The sequence below is a fragment of the Trichosurus vulpecula genome, chromosome 8, assembly GCF_011100635.1.
Source record: "Trichosurus vulpecula isolate mTriVul1 chromosome 8, mTriVul1.pri, whole genome shotgun sequence".
In the NCBI taxonomy this organism is placed as follows: domain Eukaryota; kingdom Metazoa; phylum Chordata; class Mammalia; order Diprotodontia; family Phalangeridae; genus Trichosurus; species Trichosurus vulpecula.
Window position 1 is genome coordinate 36,227,077 of NC_050580.1, and position 17,737 is coordinate 36,244,813.

The 17,737-nt window shown below is 40.8% G+C and overlaps 1 protein-coding gene across 7 annotated transcripts in view; it reads left to right on the forward strand.

Annotated features, from left to right (window-relative positions):
• Positions 1 to 543: 543 nt before the first annotated feature.
• The window catches only part of NRG4 (neuregulin 4), a 55,151-nt gene continuing 37,957 nt past the window's right edge, over positions 544 to 17,737 (forward strand). The window contains exons 1-3 of one of the 7 annotated variants that reach the window (XM_036734364.1): positions 544 to 666; positions 1,638 to 1,713; positions 4,808 to 4,901. In XM_036734364.1, the coding sequence (XP_036590259.1) occupies positions 559 to 666; positions 1,638 to 1,713; positions 4,808 to 4,901 (278 nt within the window). In that variant the 5' untranslated portion in view covers positions 544 to 558. Of the gene's footprint in view, positions 667 to 825; positions 924 to 1,637; positions 1,714 to 4,807; positions 4,902 to 17,737 lie in introns of those variants that run through there. The other 6 variants (XM_036734366.1, XM_036734365.1, XR_005008930.1 and 3 more) reach the window with 6 other exon arrangements.

The window sequence follows — 17,737 nt, forward strand, 5'->3', positions numbered from 1 at the left end:
CAGGGAATTGGGCTTAATGACTTCTGAGGTCCCTTTGGGCTCTGCATCTGTGATCCGGCCTCCGAGGCCCTATCCAGGTCAAAGATCCTTTAACCAGTGTTTTGGTTTTTCCCCCCAATTTTTTTCTGTCAGAAAAAAAAAAAAACAACTTCGTCTTATTTAATCATCTTCTTCATTTTGGGGCCACGTCTGTCATTTGTATAGATCCTTCCCCCCCTTTTTTTAAGAACCTGTGGAAATGAGCAGCACGTGGCACAAAGACTGTTCCCTGAATTTCTCTCCAACCCCACCCGACTCTTGGATTACCCAGACAGAGACTCCCAGAAATGCCCGGTCACTATGGACACGGCCGCGATCACGCAAAGGCTGAATGGCAGGTGAGGAATTCCCGGTGGGAGCACGCCTTCTTTCCTGAAGATGACTCCGGTCCTTTGGCAATACTGACCACGTGGACAAAGAATGGGGGCGTTTCCTTCCTGGCTTGTGGCCGACCTCTGGGCACACCTCCACCTTCGCCTTTTAAGCCTCGCCCACACTGAACCCTGCAACCATGAGAGTATGCTCTTTGCCATAAGTTACAAAATGCAAACCCCAGCTGCCCGAGTCCCCAGTCTTTGGAAACCTCTGAACCCTTGCCTCCCGGAGCAAGTTTCTCTTGTGCCAGAGGTGAGCTGTTTCTGTTGAAAACCCTCCAGGGCTGTCAGCAGTTTGCTCCTTGGAATGGTTTTATTTTCAGAGGTGGGGTAGAGTTGCTACAAGCATGCCTGTGTGGGACAGGAAGCCTGCCTGTGGGTGGAGACCTTGGAAAGCTACCTGTGTCAGGACTGGAGCTGTTGACTTAGTTCTTCTTTTAAGCCCTAGCAAGGAACACAAAGAGGGGAATGCCCGCTTACTAAGTAGAATTGACCGCTAATGTTGCTAATGTAAGTACAGACCATCATTTCAAATGTGCCTCTCGGTGACTCGGTTTGTGTGTAAGCCTGTCTTGGCTGGACTTTCTCGTTTTGCTTTACTAGATACCAAAAAAGTTTTAAAAGAAAGCATGTATGTGGGCTGGTGAAATATACCCTGCCGCCTGTCAGTTTTTTTCTTTTCACTCCCATAGGACTTGGTTAGAATTATAAGACCTGAGTCTTAAAGTGGGCTGTGAAAAGTTTACTTTGCTGTAAAGTAGAAAAGTTAAGAAATGTATTTTAAAAATAAAAAATGGACCATTCTAGTAGAACATAGAAAGTCAAATTAAATTATCCATAAGAAAGCAAGCAGCCTCTAAATTTTTGGATTTTAGCAATGCAGGCAAACTGTTGGTATAATTCCATGTTTTTGCTATCAGGGTGCTAAATACTTTCTGGATTCTCTTCAAAGGGGAATTCTCAATGCCTTCAGCTAAGTAATAGTTCAACTTGTCAAGTCAGTAGAATTAGTCCATAAAAGTACATTTCTTTTGTGGCTTATTCAGATGAGCTGTATTGCTTGGTACTTAATATATGCTATTCAAGCCATCTAATTATTTATGGCATTATGGATACAAATGGGCTAGTTATTTGCATGAATTAGCTTTTAAGGAGTGATTTTAATGCATTATCTATCTTATCACCCCGACGAAGGAAGACGCTGAAATTTAAACATTTTTTCAGGTGCTGTTTTTCAACTCTAACCTTCTGACCGGGAATGATACCACTTTCAAAATAAGATGCCAACAGGTAATTTCTTGTAAGTTTATATTTTTTAAATCAAACGTGTAAAACGTTTCTATAAGCATTTGCTATATTTATAAAACTAAAAACATTGTCTTGAAATGAAAATCCACCTTAATCTGAAGTTGGTTGGAATAGCTGGAATAATGAAGGTTTACAAAATCATCCTAGGTACAGTAGGAATATTTGAGACTTCGATATTTTATTGGGTTTACTCATAAAAGTAACTTCTAATTTATTCTATCTCTGATACCGGCTTCCTAATCAGCAAACTAATGAAATTAGAATAAAACTAGATTCAGAGATAGTGATTCAGGTTAGATCAGTTTTCTTTGTCGGGAAAATATTCGGTGTTCAGACATGTCTGGTTGTGATCTAGGAAAAACAAGAATGCAGATTTTTGACTGAGAAATTGTATATAGTTATTTTCCACCCTCACTGGAATACTTATAGAACTTGGCTCCAAGGATTCCAAATTAATGTTAGCTCTACTATGCAATATTTCAGATATCTATTTGGGTTGTTAAGAACATTCAATTAAGAATTTATTTAAGAGAATATGATATCTTTGTTTAAAAATAAACTTGCTCATTTAGATTCTCCTCTTCTGGCTTTTAACTTTTGGGGTAACTTTGACCAGACAACATATACATTGTTTGTGGAATTGCTGATTTGACTTCTATTATTCTCTTCTTAAATTTTTACCCCTTTACACTCATAATATAATGAACCGGATTCTCCTCAGTGTTCAGGTCTAGGACTTTCATGTATTCTACTTTTAATTTAATTTTCCACCAGAGGTCATCCATTTTTCAAAACTTGGAAAGTTTTGCCTTGAATAATAATTATAAATCAGTTGACTCCTCAATAAGTATTTATTGAGTACTATTATGTGCTGGGTTCTAGGTTAGGCACTAAGGCTACAAACCTCAAAATGAAACAGTCTATCCACAGAGAGCTTCCATTCTATCAGGAGAGACAATAGGCACACCAATAACAAAATAAACTCAAGGTAATTTCAGTGAGGGTGAGCAGCTGGAGATCAGCAAAAGCCTCATGTAGGAAGGACAAAGTGTTGTTTGAGCTGAGCTTTGAAAGAAGCTACAGATTTTTAAGAGACAGCCATGCATTCCATGCATGGGCATAAGGATGGGAGATGGAGTGTCAAGTGTGAAGAACAGAAAGACTGGCTGGACAATAGAGGGTATAACATATAGGATGTTCCCAAAGTCTTGGAACAGTTTTGTGATTAAAGTTTACAGCTGCACTGAGACTTTTGGGACACCTGATATAACAAGCTTGCAAAAATATGTTGGAACCAGAACATGAAGGGCTTTAAATGACAGCAGAGTTGGTGTGTTATCCTGGAGGTAATAGGGTATTGTCAGAATTTATTGAGCAGGGAAGTGACATAGTCAGAAATGTACTTTAGGATAGAACTGGTGAACAGCGGATTGAGAAGGGAAAGACTTGGGGCAGGGACAATGATTAGGAAGTAGGCTATTGCGGTAGTGCGTGTAAGAGGTGATGAGGGACTGAATTAGGGTCTTATGAGTGAAGAGAAGGACGTAGATGGGAGATACATTGTTGACTGTAAACCTGGCAAGGCTTGGCAACAGACTGGATATATGTGGTGAGGGAAGTGAGATTTCCAGTACTGCAAACTTGAGAAACTAGAAGGATCACGCTGCCTTGAGAAATAGGGAAATTCAGATTGGGTGTTGGTTTGGGGGGGGGGGTGGTTAGGGAGAGTTAATGAATTCTGTTTCCTATTTCAGTCATGTTGAATTTGAAATGCCTACAGGACATCCAATTCAAAATGTCCAATAGGCAATTGGTGATGTGGGACTGGAGCCCCAGGGAGAAAATAATGCTGGATGTGTAGATCTGGGAGTCATCTGTGTAGAGGTAATTGACCCTGGGGAGATAATGAGGTCACTGAGAAAGAAACTTGAGAGACAGAAGAGAAGGGAGCCCAGGACAGAACTCACAGTTGGCAGGGAGGCAGTATGGATACTATCCTGGGAGGTAGGAGGAGAAACAAGACAGAGAAATGTTATGAAATTCTAGAGAGAAGAGAATATCCAGGGAGAGGCAGTAGGGCTGCAGGGAGGTTGAGAAATGTAGGAAGGGGAAAAGACCATCAGATTTGGCAACTAAGAGACGATTAGAAACTTTGGAGAGAGAAGTTTCGTGCTGAGGTCAGAAGTCAGATTGCACAGAGTTGAGTGAGAGGAGAGGAAGTGAAGCAAGCTGTAGCCCAATGTCCCTCCTCCCTTTTCTGGCCAACTCCTAGGAGAAGCCTACTGCAGATAGGGTCTCCACTCCCTCTCCTCACTCTGGCTTCCCACATCATGGATCAGCTGAAACTGCTTTATCCAAAGTTGCCACTGATCCTTTAATAGCCAAATCCTATGGCCTTTTTTCTCAATCCTCATCCTTCTTATTGTCAATCTAAGCTCCTGGACACTCCCTCCTGTCTGGGTTTTCAAGACACTACTCTCTCTTGTGTCATCATCCATTTCACAGATACTTCCTAACTGGGGGTGTCCCCCAAGGCTCTGTCTTGGACCTTCTCTTCTCATTCTTAGTCACTCTCCTGAGCTACAGTCCCACATCACCTGCACCCTATTGGGCATCTCCAACTGGATGTCCCGTGGACATCTCAAATATGACATATCCAGAACAAAGCTCATTATCTTTTCCCCCAAATTATTCCCTCTTCCTTATTGCTTTTAAGGGGACTGTCAAGTTCACAACCCTGGATCTGTCCCCAACTCCTTAACTGTCCTTCACTGTAGACTCTGATCAGCGGTCAGTTGTACATCTGCAATACATCTCACATCTGTCTCTCTCTCAGCTCACTCTTTCTCCTGATAGAATGTAAGCTCCTGCAAGACTGGTTCATTTTTGTCTTGGTATACTCCAGTGCCTAGTACAATGCCCGGCACATAGTAGGCTCTTAATAAATGCTTATTGATAGATTAAATGCTTAAATCTAAGAAATGGATTCGTTTTTTTTTTACCATTGTGTTCGGAAATAATTAATTGTCTCTCTCCCCCAAATGTCTTAACTGTCTCTCTGGGTTCTGTGTATGTTTCTTTTCCAGATCATGAAGAGCCCTGTGGCCTAAGTCACAGGTCATTTTGCCTGAATGGGGGCATTTGTTATGTGATACCCACTGTTCCCAGCCCATTTTGTAGGTGAGTGAAAGGTATTTTCGGAGTGCACTTTGTAACATTAGCTTTTACCTTTTTTTTTTTAAAGCAACTTGATTAGTTAGAGACTTGATTAGGAATAATAATGAGCGTTTAGATCGCAATTGGAAACTTGCACTCTAAACATCATTTTATTTGGTCCTCACAACAACCCCGTGGGGGTAGATGGCATCTTACCCATTTTGCAGATGACAAAGGAGACTGAGAGGCTCAGTGACCACCCAGGAACACATAGTTAATAAGTATCTTAGGGAGGATGTGAACCCAGGTCTTCTCCACTCCAATTTTAGTACTCTATCTGCTGTGCCAGTGTGCTGAAGGGAAAGAGCTTTGGATTTGGAATCAGGAGGCCTGATGCTTGCTAGCTTGTGTGACCTTGGTCAAGTCACTTCACTTTTCTGAGCCTCAGTTTCTTCATCTCTAAAATAGAGATAGTAATAGTTTCACGACTTGCCTAAAAGGGTTGTGATGAAGAAAGCAGTACGAACTTGGGAACTCTCATTTCTAATAACAAAACAAAGGCCAAGAAGGAAAAGTACAAAGGGTTACTTAGGGCATTTCTGTAGAGCAAAATGTGTTTTTTTGGGGGGGGAAAATCACACTTAATAATTATTTCCACCTTGCTATCACATGCTCTTTGAAAACTGGAGATGGAAAATTACCAGTACTATCAAATTTTTTTATCCTCAGTTACAGTGAAATCTCTGTAGATTTTGGCAGTTTCCAAAAGCCACACTATTTTGGGCATTAATGATTTTCCCATGAGAGAATTCAGCAGTGCAGACAGGCCCAGAGTGAGTAATTTTCCCATATGTTCAGTATTCATCAGTGTAAGTGCCCTCTGGTGGTCACTATTTATCAACACAAAAAGAAAGAAGCCTGTTTCAGAAAGAAAATGAACTGAGAAGAAAAGTAACTGCATCTCTGATCATCAGCAGTGTAGACAGTAGGCCGGTGCCTCAACAGCTAATGTATTTTTAAACAATAGGCTTTTCTTTAGGAGTTTTTTTAAAATGATGGGTGGGGGGCACAAACTACAAAGTACGGAAGGGCTTTCTGTGAACACAGTAGCAACAGGTTTAATTCGTTGACTAGAGAATATGATTCAACAATGGAGCACTGTTGTAAAAAAAAAAAAGTGAATGAAATAGATCAGAGTATAAATAAGATGATAGTAGCTAAGTGCCCCCAGGTTCTTTCGAATGCTCTCGTTGGTGGTAGACAAGCGCTTACTCGCATTTATTCTGTTTAGGCTTCCATTCCTGTACTCAGGGGAGCTATAGAGGGTTTGGTGTGGGTCCAGAAGATAATGATGAAAACTTTTTCTTTTAAAGTAAATCATGAAAATTTAAAGAAAGTGGCATTATTTAGGCTAGAAGGGAGAAAGACAGAGAAATCACCTAATCATTATCTCAATAATAGTTTAGAGTCTATCCTATGGATAATAGTGTCCTGTATTTCTAAAGAGAATAGAACTACAAAGAATTTTAATTGCATCTCCTTGGGTGTGATATTAGAAAGTATTTAAGGGGGGTTTTAAGTTAAATCTCATGGAGGAAGTTGTCTACCCTCCTTCTTTGAAGGCTTTATTAAAAATAGGAGAGAAGCACATCTTCCCAGAGTGGTTTAATTACTCTACAAAGCCAGGGTGACTTCCTAAGATTTCTCCCAGCCCTTTGATTCTCTCTATTTAAATGTCTCTTTAGTCTTAACTACTCTCATTCTAGTAAGTGTTTCGGTTTATTTTTAGCAGCTACTTTAATTGAGGCTTCTTGGAGAGGTAGAGAAATGTTGATGAAAACCATTTGGCCAATCCCCTCAAGAAGGATTCAGAATTAGAATAATGTAGCCATCACCACAATCAGGGAGGCAGATGAGATCAGCAGTGAGGGTGGGAAGGCAATAGCTACTGCCGCTGCCAGTGACCTCAGTGAGGGCACCAGTCTCTCCCACTCTCTGGCTGCCCATAGACAGTATGAAAGAAGCAGGGAGAGGCTTGGCTTCTTGGCTGATGCCCCTTAAACTGGCCTTTATATATACGCCGTGACTGGAGAGATAATGATGGTGGAAGAAAGCAGATAAAGAGGACTGGGTAAGATGTTGGGGCCAAACACCGCAGCCCTGTGGAATCTGGCTATGTAGATGGCTTTCCCTTTGTGTTAATTTTTATGTTCCCCGGTGTTGTTTGTGTCTGTATGGAAAGTGCTGTGCATCAGACTGGGCTCTGCAGTAGATGGGAGAGAAAATGGCTGTATGGTGATGGCTCTGTTTTATAAGGTCAGCTACCACTGCATCTTTGACAACATCCTAGGACCCCTTTCCTATTCATCTTCAATACAGCTGCCAAAGTCATATTCCTAAGCTGCAGGGCCTACTATGTCTTACCCTTCTCTGTAAATAAGTCCACTGGTTCTCTAATACTTCCAGGATCCAATACACTTTCCTCCTTTTGGCTTTTAATGCCCCTCACAACTTGGCTCCAACCTATCTCCAGATTTATTATACATTATTCTTCCTCACATCCTCTTTAATCCAACCAAACTGGCTTCCTCTGGGCCTCTGTCCCCCTAGATGTGGGATGCACGCCCTCCTTCCCCCCACCTCTTAGCATCCTTAGATTCCTTCAAAAGCTCAGCTCCATCTCCACCACCTGCAGGAGAACTTTCCTGATCTCCCAGCTACTAGGACCTCTTCCCAAAAAATGATCTTGTATTTATTTTGTAGGTGTTTTGCACAAAATTATTTTTGTGTGTACATCTGAGTGTGTATGAGGTCTCCCCCTGGAGAATTTAAACTGCATGAGGGCAGAGACTTTTATTTTTGTATCCCCAGCAATTAACATAGTGGATGACAGACATTTAGCACTTAATACATACTGTTGATTGGCTGATTCTACCAGAGGGGCCATCTTAAGAGATTATAGGACCTTTTCATTCAGTGACAGTAATAGGCACATTGTCTATTTAAATGAACATACTGTGGCACTTACTGCTCATTTAGGGGTAAGTCACAACCGTAAATGATGGGAGATTTTTGATTTGGCTTGTTTTTTCTGGCTTCTTGGTTTAATTGGTGTTAAGTGTGTGGAGATGGGCTCCTGATCTGTAACTGAGTGTCTTCTAGAACTGGGCAGGGGTACTAAGCAGGTAAAGAACTTGTTCATGGTTACATAGCTAGTATGCCAGAAGCAGGACTTGAAGCCAGGTCTTCTATACTCTGAGGCTGGCTGTCTTTCTATGCCGGGCTGCCTTTCTAAACAAAGTTAAAGGAAGAAATCTATTGAAATTAAACAGGCTTTTGTAAGTGATACTCAGTCACATCTGTGCCATTTTGTAATTAACTGAAAGATGTAGAGTCTACAAGATTCCATTATGATTATTGGTTTTTGATTATGAAAAAAGAACATTTGATTCAATAGAATGAAATGATACCTGCAGGCTCTTTTACAAAAAGGTTTCTGCCGTTCACTCATCAAAATCATTCAAGGTTCCTTAGAAGCTAGAACATCCGAGAATCCCATTTGATGAGTAAGCCTCTCTGCTGGAGGAGATCCATCATAGAATCCATGTTGCAGAGGGCCCCCAGATACTCCTTTTTGTAGATAACATTGTGTTGGGTGCATTGAGCCTCTGCAGAACTTCCTGGAAGAGCTCTAGAATCCCTTAAAGGAGTTTGGCCTGGCCATCTACACAGGAAAGACCACGTAGATGAAGAATGTCTATCATCTAGGCCTCAACATGCATTCAGATAGGTGCCCTATAGAGCTTGTCCATCCATATGTAGATATGGGACTGACAGCTCAGAAAGACATTGAGTTGGGTTCCAAGTTGAATAGAAGAAAAATGGGCTGGATTTTCTTCGGGAAATTGTAAGCCTTCTTCATTGACCTCAAGCCCTTCTTTTAAATGCCAATGTAGCTGGGTAGTTAGACTTTCCCCATAGGCAGGAAAAGACTTTGAAACTTAACTGTGAATTCTGGGAATTGCAGCCCTGAACAGATAGCATTTTCTTCTCATCCTGGGAGGGACTCTTGGCCTTCCACCACCCTGGGAGTTTTTGGTGGCTGAGATGACTCATCTGGCAGCAATGCCATATTTAGATGTGAACTTGGTAGGACCGGTGTCATGTTGGAACCGTGTTGAGTCTGAGTAAACTCTACTCGGAGTCTGAGTGGTATAGGGGAAAGTATGTCCCCCAACAGTAGTGAGGGGAAAGACGGGGGACAAATTGTTTGTACTTCTGTTCTTATTGTATCTTTGAAATAAATATTGCTTTGTAAAAGCTAACTGGTGTTAATTGGTTAAATGAAATGGACTAGCACCGAACAGGGGTAGGAATACAGCTGGAAAAGGGGCTCAAACCAATGGCAATAGAGAAAAGACCCTCAGACTTCTAAGGGGCATCCCTAAAACCCTAAGGGGTAGATGTGGCTGACCTGGCTCTCGAGAGAGTAAGCTTAAAGAGCACGCTCACTACATAAACTACGATCAGTCATAACTTCTTTGCGATTCCTCTCTGTTTAATGAGTGAATGAAGAAAGGCTGGGATGGAGGAAGCCAGTCGGTAGCGTGTGGTATAGACATTAGAGGGCAGAGAGGATGAACGTTCTCATCTGACTGTCAGAGACCTTCTTTTCCACCCTGTAAGCCCCACCAAGTTGGGGCTGAGCCGATTGAGAGAATCATACGGTATGGATTTTACTAATAACTCTTATAAGCTCATAAATAACAGGAACAGACAAACTACATGGCTGAGGCCGCAGCCCTAGGCTGTGCAGTCATTGGTCAGCCAAAGTCTGGTGACTTATGCAGAGCAGAAATCATTCCAATGAAACTTCTAGCATCCAGAGTGAGGGGCAGAATGAAGCCAAGGGAAGGTCACTCCCCCGCCCCGCTCCCTGTGTGGAAGAAGTAAGGTATAGCCTGGGAATGTTGGTATGCTGGAGCCAGCTCTAACCAGATCACAAAAGCCAATTGTTAAATTTTCAGTGTGAGCATTTATATTTTGAAAACCAGTAAACTCTACAAATCAGGGCATGATTTATTGTTTTGTGGACTGTCTAGAGTCTAGACTTAAGAAAGTGATGAAGAAAATGTAAAGGCAGTTTAAACTGAAAAGTATGTTCTGCACATATTTTTGGGAGAGCCAGTTGTTAAACATTTACCAGCACATCTCTAGGTAGGCCCCTCAAAATTCCAAGGGGTAGGTGTTACTCCTTCATGTATACTGCCAAATCCTGCCCCCATACATCCACCAAGAAGTTGTCAGTGTTACTGTATATCATTGAAACATGGAAACAGCCCCTGGGGAGTTAACATGAGTATCTCATAGAGGGCAATGGAGAGATGCGTGGTGGGTATGAGCAGGTTGCAGCATGTAACCACTGAATAACTCTGCTGAACAGGAGTAAAAGATGTAGTAAGGGGAAGGGATGACAAGTAGACAACTGGAGTGCTCTGCTAAATTAAAAAAAAAGGTCAGGAAAAAGTGAGAAAGGTCTCCAGCTCATGGTGTACCCCTGGAAGTGAATTTCAGTAAGGCTATAGACAAGAGTCAACCAGGATGGGGGTGTGTGTGTGTATGGGCCATGACCTACATGACTGGAAGAAACTCTTGACTGATGACATCATGGATTCATTTAAATCTATCTTAGCATTAATCAAGCTTATGCTAAGGATGCTTTAATCATAGAATCATCTTTGAATCACATAAATGTTTAAAATGTCACAAATGAACCCTTTATAAAAGCTTTCTTTTAAGATATATGCAGTAAATTTCTTTGGGTTCAATTTTTATATATTGACTCGTACATTACTATAATGCAGATTTCTTTGTGATCATCTTGAAAGCAGATTCTGTAATATTATTATAGTCCTATCCACTGTGGTATCAATGTATCAGTGTTTCAAAATGACCATGACTTCAGCGTTATTTATTCCCATTTTACTAAGGTCATGTTAGCAGTCAATAAGCTCATGCATGAGATTTTTATATAGTGTTAGCCGGATGACTGACTTATAGGGAAATGTAGACATTTCCAGGAATTAAAATTTTTCTTAGATTTCTGGAAGCTCCATGAACCGAAGGTAGACAACATGTTTTTACCTCTTCCATTTTGTCTTTTCCATGCATGAAATGAGCCCGTGTCCCCCATTTTCAAATGTATATTTTGAATTATATGTAGAAATCACAGAGGTGGTGGCACAGTGTGAAGAATGATAACAGCCAGCATTCACATAGTACCCACTGTGCCAGGACGGTGCTAAGCACTATTTTTCACATATTACATAACCCTGGGAGTCAGGTGCTGTTATGATCCTCATTTTACAGTTGAGGGGACTAAGGCAGATGTTCACAAGCTTGCACAACCAGAAAGTGTCTGAGGCTGAATTTGAGCTTAGGTCTTGAGCCCTCTATCCACTGTACCACCCGCCTGCCTAGTTTGGATAAAACGGTGGATAGATTTCTGAGCTTCTATTCCCGAAGATCCAGGTTCCAATTTTGCCTCTGACAATTATAAGCTGTGAGGTTCTTGCCAAGTCACTTGATTCATCTAAGCCTCTGGTTGTTATAGGCTACGGTCCTATCTGTAATGATGCTTTAATTCCGGTATAGTATATTTGTTGAATTCTCAAAGATGTTTTGGGGTTTATGTCTGGAGTATGGAGAAATGGCATCTGTTAGTTTATAAAGGATAGTAAGCTTTGAATAGATAAGTCTAGCCACTTGATTATGTCTTCCAAGGTATGCAGTAGGTGCTCAATTTTTGCAACATGTGTTTCACAGTTTCCACCATGTCCATTCCCCAATGCACATTAATTAATAATGCCGGGGATAACTCTTTTCTGTAATTTCTGGTGACAATGACCTGACCCTGAAAAGAAATCATAAACTTCTCCATTTCTATAAACAAATTCACATGACTCAGCCATTTGTCTGATGTTCCTTGGTCAACATATTGTTGGTTCAATTAATGATGATGTCATCTGTGAAGTGTCTTTTCCACTCTTGGCTTTTATCTATTTCATAGCTAGAGAGAAACCATTTTTTGGCCACTTTCAACCAATCCACTGCCATGTATCTGCTGTCAGCCTTTGCTTTGGCTTTGTGAAATGAGGTCTATCCATCCCAAATGTATTTCTACACATTTCTAACCTATTTATCATATGCTATGGGAACAGCTATTAATCTTTTAGATGAATGTGTTATTTCTCTAGAAGACACCTTGGAGGGATGAGCCTTGTGTTTTCATTAGCTTCGTACAGGATGAAAGGTAGCCTTATCAAGAAGGGCACAAGCAGCTAGAGGGATGAGGAAAGGTCCCCTCCAGGAGATGGTGCTTGAACTGAGTTTTAAAGGAAGCCAGGGACTCTAAGCATTGAAGGTTGGGGAGGAGAGTGTTGCAGGCATGAGGAAAAGCCAGAGACATAGAGATGGAATGTCCTTTGCGAGAAGCAGTAATCAGGCCAGTGTGGCTGGACCACAGAACGCGCAGAGAGGAGTAATGTGTTAAGACTGGAAAGGTGGAAGGACTAGCTTGGGAAGAGCTTTAAATGCCAATCAGGAGTTTATATTTGATCTAGACATAATATAAAGGCTTGGTCAGTTCTATGCTGTAGGAAAACCACTTTCACAGCTCTGGAGAGAAAGGATTTTAGCAAGAGACTTGAGGCAGGGAGATAAATTAGAAGGCTATCTCACTAGTCCAGGTGAGAGGTAATGAGGCCCTGAACTACAGAGGTGGCTGTATGAGTGGAGAGAAGGGGACATATGTGAGAAGTGCCATAGAGAAAAAAATGACCAGATTTGGTAACTACTTGGAAATGTGGGGTGAGTATGAATAAAGAGTCAAGGACAACACCAAGATTGTAAACCTGGGTCACTGGAAAGATGATGGCACCCTCAATAGTAACAGAGAAGTTTATTAGTATCACTGTATTTTTACAGAGTGTATTTAGAATCCTAAAAATATTAACTTTCAGTGGTATAAAACTCTCTTCTATCTTGCCTTTCAAGTGGTATGTGTTTCTATACAAAGTTAATGTTTATTCCTACTGCATAACTGAATCAGAATTTTTGACCTTCATTAAGAATCATTTCAGTGTGTTTTGCCAAATTGTCTAAAAACCACCAGATATGATATAGATAAATACTCCCCACACATTCCTGGAGTCTTGGAAAGAATGTTTGAAACTAATAGGTGGGTCCAGTTAACAATTATCCTTTGAGTAGAATTATTCTAAAGAATAATTTTATACAATAAAGTGATATACTGGAAAGTACTGTAGGAAAAAAGTATCTACACCCAGCATTAAATAGTAAGATATACATCAAACCATGAATACATGTATATATGCATACATGTATATATTTTATATGTGTGTATATATGTATATATGTGTATACACATATTCAATTCCTTCTTTGCTGACCAACAGTTTTGTCCTCCTGCTCCACTCCTAGATGCCTTGAAATTTGCCATGGGAGATGGAACCATGGTCTTACATGGTTGGGTGGATCACATAGGGTTCTCAGTAATCAACATCAGTGACTCTTCGAGAAGTGTTAAAATTGATTCACTAAATTTTACTTTGGATGAGCCATTTCATACATCTCCAATGGGTGTCCTATACCCTTATGATACTCATAATAAGTAGAAAATTCTTTAGGAAAATTTTAGATTAAAAATAGTAGAATATAGGAATTTTTACAGGCTCTTCCAAAGAAACCCAGAGCACCTTGCTCTCTTAACTGAAGCCAAGATGGCCCTGCCTTTGTTTGGTAACTACTAGGAGGAGGAGAACAGAGATGGAGTACGCAGAAAAGAGGCTGGTAAGAATGAATTTGTATGGAGTTTTGTTAATCTAATTAAATTTAAAAAAGGAAGCAATAATAAAAAAAAGTTGCACGTCACGCCAAGTTAAGTCTCCTAGAAAATAATTGTAATGAAGGATAAAGAACAGTAGTAAGGATGGCCAGAAAGTCAAAATAGCAATAAAGCCCTTGACCTCAGATGTCTGTTCCCAAAGAATGGGCAGGTTCCCATATACTGCAGTTCTATGGAGGAAATCAAACCCAAAGAGAGGATAAGCTCTGCACCTACAGTCAGGAAGACCTAAATTCCTATCTAGTCTCAGATACTTACTAGCTGTATGACCATGGGCAAGTCACTTAACTTCTGCCCCAGTTTGCTCAACTGTTAAATGGGCATGATAATGGGCACCTGTTTCCCGGGGCTGTTGTGGGGATAAAATGAGATAGTATTTGTAAAGTGCTTTGCAAAATTTAAAGTGCTCTACAAATGCTAGCTATTAATGTTATTATCAAAAGATGAAATTTTGAAGAGACAATTGTAAAAGCGGGAGTTGTCTACAGAGATGAGAGTGGCTGAACTCATCAGGCAGCTGAGATTGTAGAGATCCGGATGAGGTAGAAGCCAGGGCAGGTGACAGGATGACCACAGAACCACGGCAGGGTCTTTCAATAAGAGGGTCAGGGAAACTAGAGCTCATTCTAAGCTGAGGCTGGCGACGAATGCCAAGGACAACCAGAAAGGCTTTGAGCTTCATGGGGAAAAGAGGGAGAAGGTCAGAAAAGGGATAAGACTATTATCTCAGGGAAATAGAATGATAAGACAGAATCATTTAACTATGGTTTTGCTTCTCTTTTCTCTGGACTGGGAAAGAAAGAAAAAAAATGGCTGATAGGTGGCTCGTGCCCTTGATAGATAGGAAGATAACAGGGAATCACCCAGATGCCCCAAGTGAGTTCAAGTTACCAGGCCTCCAGATAAACACCAACTTAGGGGACCGAGGGAACTGGCAGGTGTGATGACTGAGCCACTGTCAGTGATCATCTACACACACATATACACACATATGTGTGTGTGTATATGTATACATGTATGTATATGTATTATGTATATGTATATTTAACTATAAACAATTTAATTCTGTAAACAGTCAGAACTGAATTTGAACAGAGCCTGGTTATGTTATTGGATCAAAGTCATCATGTAAGAGCCTGGGTCATACCCTAAGCACTCTGTGTAAAAGGGAGAAGCTGTTTCAGAATCAGGAAAGAAGAAATTCTGAGCATCTGGATTCAAGAGATTGGAGCAAAGAGAAGACTGAGTTGTGACAGAGAAAGGGGGAAATCAGGGGAGTCCTTGGCTCTATGGGTCTCATGGACAAGAGAATCAAAGCTGAGGAAAGCACCAAGAAAAGGGTCCTTGTTTCTTCAACTTCTCCTCCCGTTGCCTGGACATTTGCAGACCGTATAATATTATCTGCTCTTTCGTTACCCAAATGTTTCCAGTAAACTGAATTTTGCCCCAACCACCAAGAGGCCAGGGGTTCACCTGAGACAGACATAGAACTCAACAGTTTTTCCTCACTAGAGGCTCAGAGGGATTGTGAAGGAATTCAGAACTTTTCATTTAAAATAAAATTCCCTAAATCTGAAGAGAAGGAAACCTTAGGGGACATTTCTTGCCCCCAGGCTTAAAACGAGCTAATTGGTCTAACAGGGTATTGTGGTGTTCTATATGGCATTTTAGAGAAAGTCTGGGAGAGGAATGAGGACATGGCTGGCTTGGGTGTCCTTCTTAAAATGGAGGATCTAGGAGGGGTCTGTCAGAGGGAGGTGCCCAAAGGGCACAGGATACTTTCAGTGAGTGAAGTTCAGGGTTGGAGCAAGTGTCCAGAGTGAAGGTTTCTGGGATATTGCTGAGGAAGTCAAGGAGAATCAGGAGTGCAGGTGGGAGAGTAAGAATATTCATAAGATGTACATCTACTTTGCCCTCTCTCACAGACCATCGAGAGTATAAGCTGGCGGCCTTTCAACTTGTGTTCATGATCATTATGAGTGCCGTGTGACAAGAGACTTCTTAAATTTGTCTTTGTTTTATGGATGGTCATGACCAAAGAATTCATCTCGTGGCCAACCTGCTGGCAAACGAGCTGCCTTTATTAATGCCCTATTAATTAGGCCAGTCTGTTACATATAACTGTGTTTCTTTTTTTCTTTTGGGAATTTAAAAAGATGACCAGATTGTTTGCTGTAGTTATCTGTGTTTGGGTCTTGTTCTCTTGCTAGATTCTCAGTAGATTTTCCAGGTTATTTTTCTTAGCTAATCTTTGCCGTTCTCCCAAGTCCTAGCACTGTGCTCTCTTTCTGCACATGCCTAAGAAAACTATCAAATGAATGAGATGATTTTAAAAGAAACCAGAAAATATTTTTCTCTTATGATCTTGTTTTTTTAAAAAGAATTAATAATGCCATTTCCTGAAATACCCAAATCTGAATGATTTTGGAGGAATGAGCCATACTTGCAATTTTGGAATCATGGAATCATAGATTTAGAGTTGGAGGAGACCAAACTCTTCTGAGGGAACAAACTGAGGGAACCAAGGCTCAGAGACTTGCCTAGAACCACACAGATGTTAAATGACAGGGCAGCTAAGTGGCACAGTGCATAGATCACTGGGCCTGAAGTCAGAAAGACTCATCTAAGAGCTGATTGTTCAATTTTCAGTGTGAGCATTTACCCCTTGGAAATCAGCAAATGCTGCAAATCAGGGCTTGAATTATTGTATTGTAGATTTTCTAGACTTAAAAATATAATGAAGAAAATGTTAATGCAAATTTAAGGGAAAAGTGTGCTGTCCATACATTTTTTGGAGAGCCAGTTAAACATTTAATAGCACACTTCAGTGTTTATCCAACACCAATGTTCTTCACCCACCTGACTCCTCTTGTTGCATAGTTAGGTTGACTCCTGAGAGTAAACACAGAACTCATTTAGGAGGCTGCAGAGTTTGAGTCCATCATCATGCCATCTGAAAATAAAAAAGCATCTCAAAGAGCTCACCTTCGATAGGTTAACTCCTCATTTATCTGGATTCTGGAGGTGAATAAGGTGAAAGAATACTGGAAAGGTTGGAAAGGGCCAACCCGTGTCCTAAACCAGCATCGCCCTTGACTGGCACCTCACTGTGTGGCCAAGAAATCAAGCATTTGCTGGCTGAGGTGGTTTCTGAGCTCTTTTGTTCTCTTCAATTGACATGTATCTGTTAAACTTCCTTAGTAAATAGTCTATGTTGATGTCAATTCTTCTATGCATTTCCCCTTTTCAAATAAGCCAGGTTGGAGTTTCCTCAATCATATGCCATCTCTCAAACTTTCTTCTCTCTTTTACACATACAAGGATTTATTCGCTATTTTTCATTTGACAAAAAATTGCCACATCTACTTAGTGTAAATCAGGGCATCTGTAAAATATGATAAGAGGCCTGCTTCCAAATTTTGTGATCTAGAACTAGACAAACAATAAACGATTGGCCAATAGTAGAGTGAGTTATGATCATCGCTATCTGCCTGTTAGCGGAAACTTCTACTAACCTCACCAAGAAATGGGTTTAAACAGTCACTGGAAGGAGAGAGAAGCACACAGGCATACTGACGACTTTCCCCCAAAATTTAGAGGACAAAGAGTCTAATAAGAGGGGACAAAAAGAGCCTGGCAGAGACACGTGTGGAGCTGGACTGAAAAAATGTTCTGCGAAATGGCCTGATTACAAGAGAGCAATCACTTCCCCACCCCCCCGCCCCGATTTTATATGAGGGATCTCTGAGATTTTATGTAATCACCAAGATGTGTTTCGTAATACTTAGTCTAGCCGTAAAGGTCCAATGGGATTTTCTCTAAATTTCATTTGCCAATGTACTGTTTCAATATCCGATTAGCAACTAGCTTTTTTAAAACTTCAGGCAAAAAACTGGCCCTGATTAAATACAGTAATATGATTTGAAAAAATTCC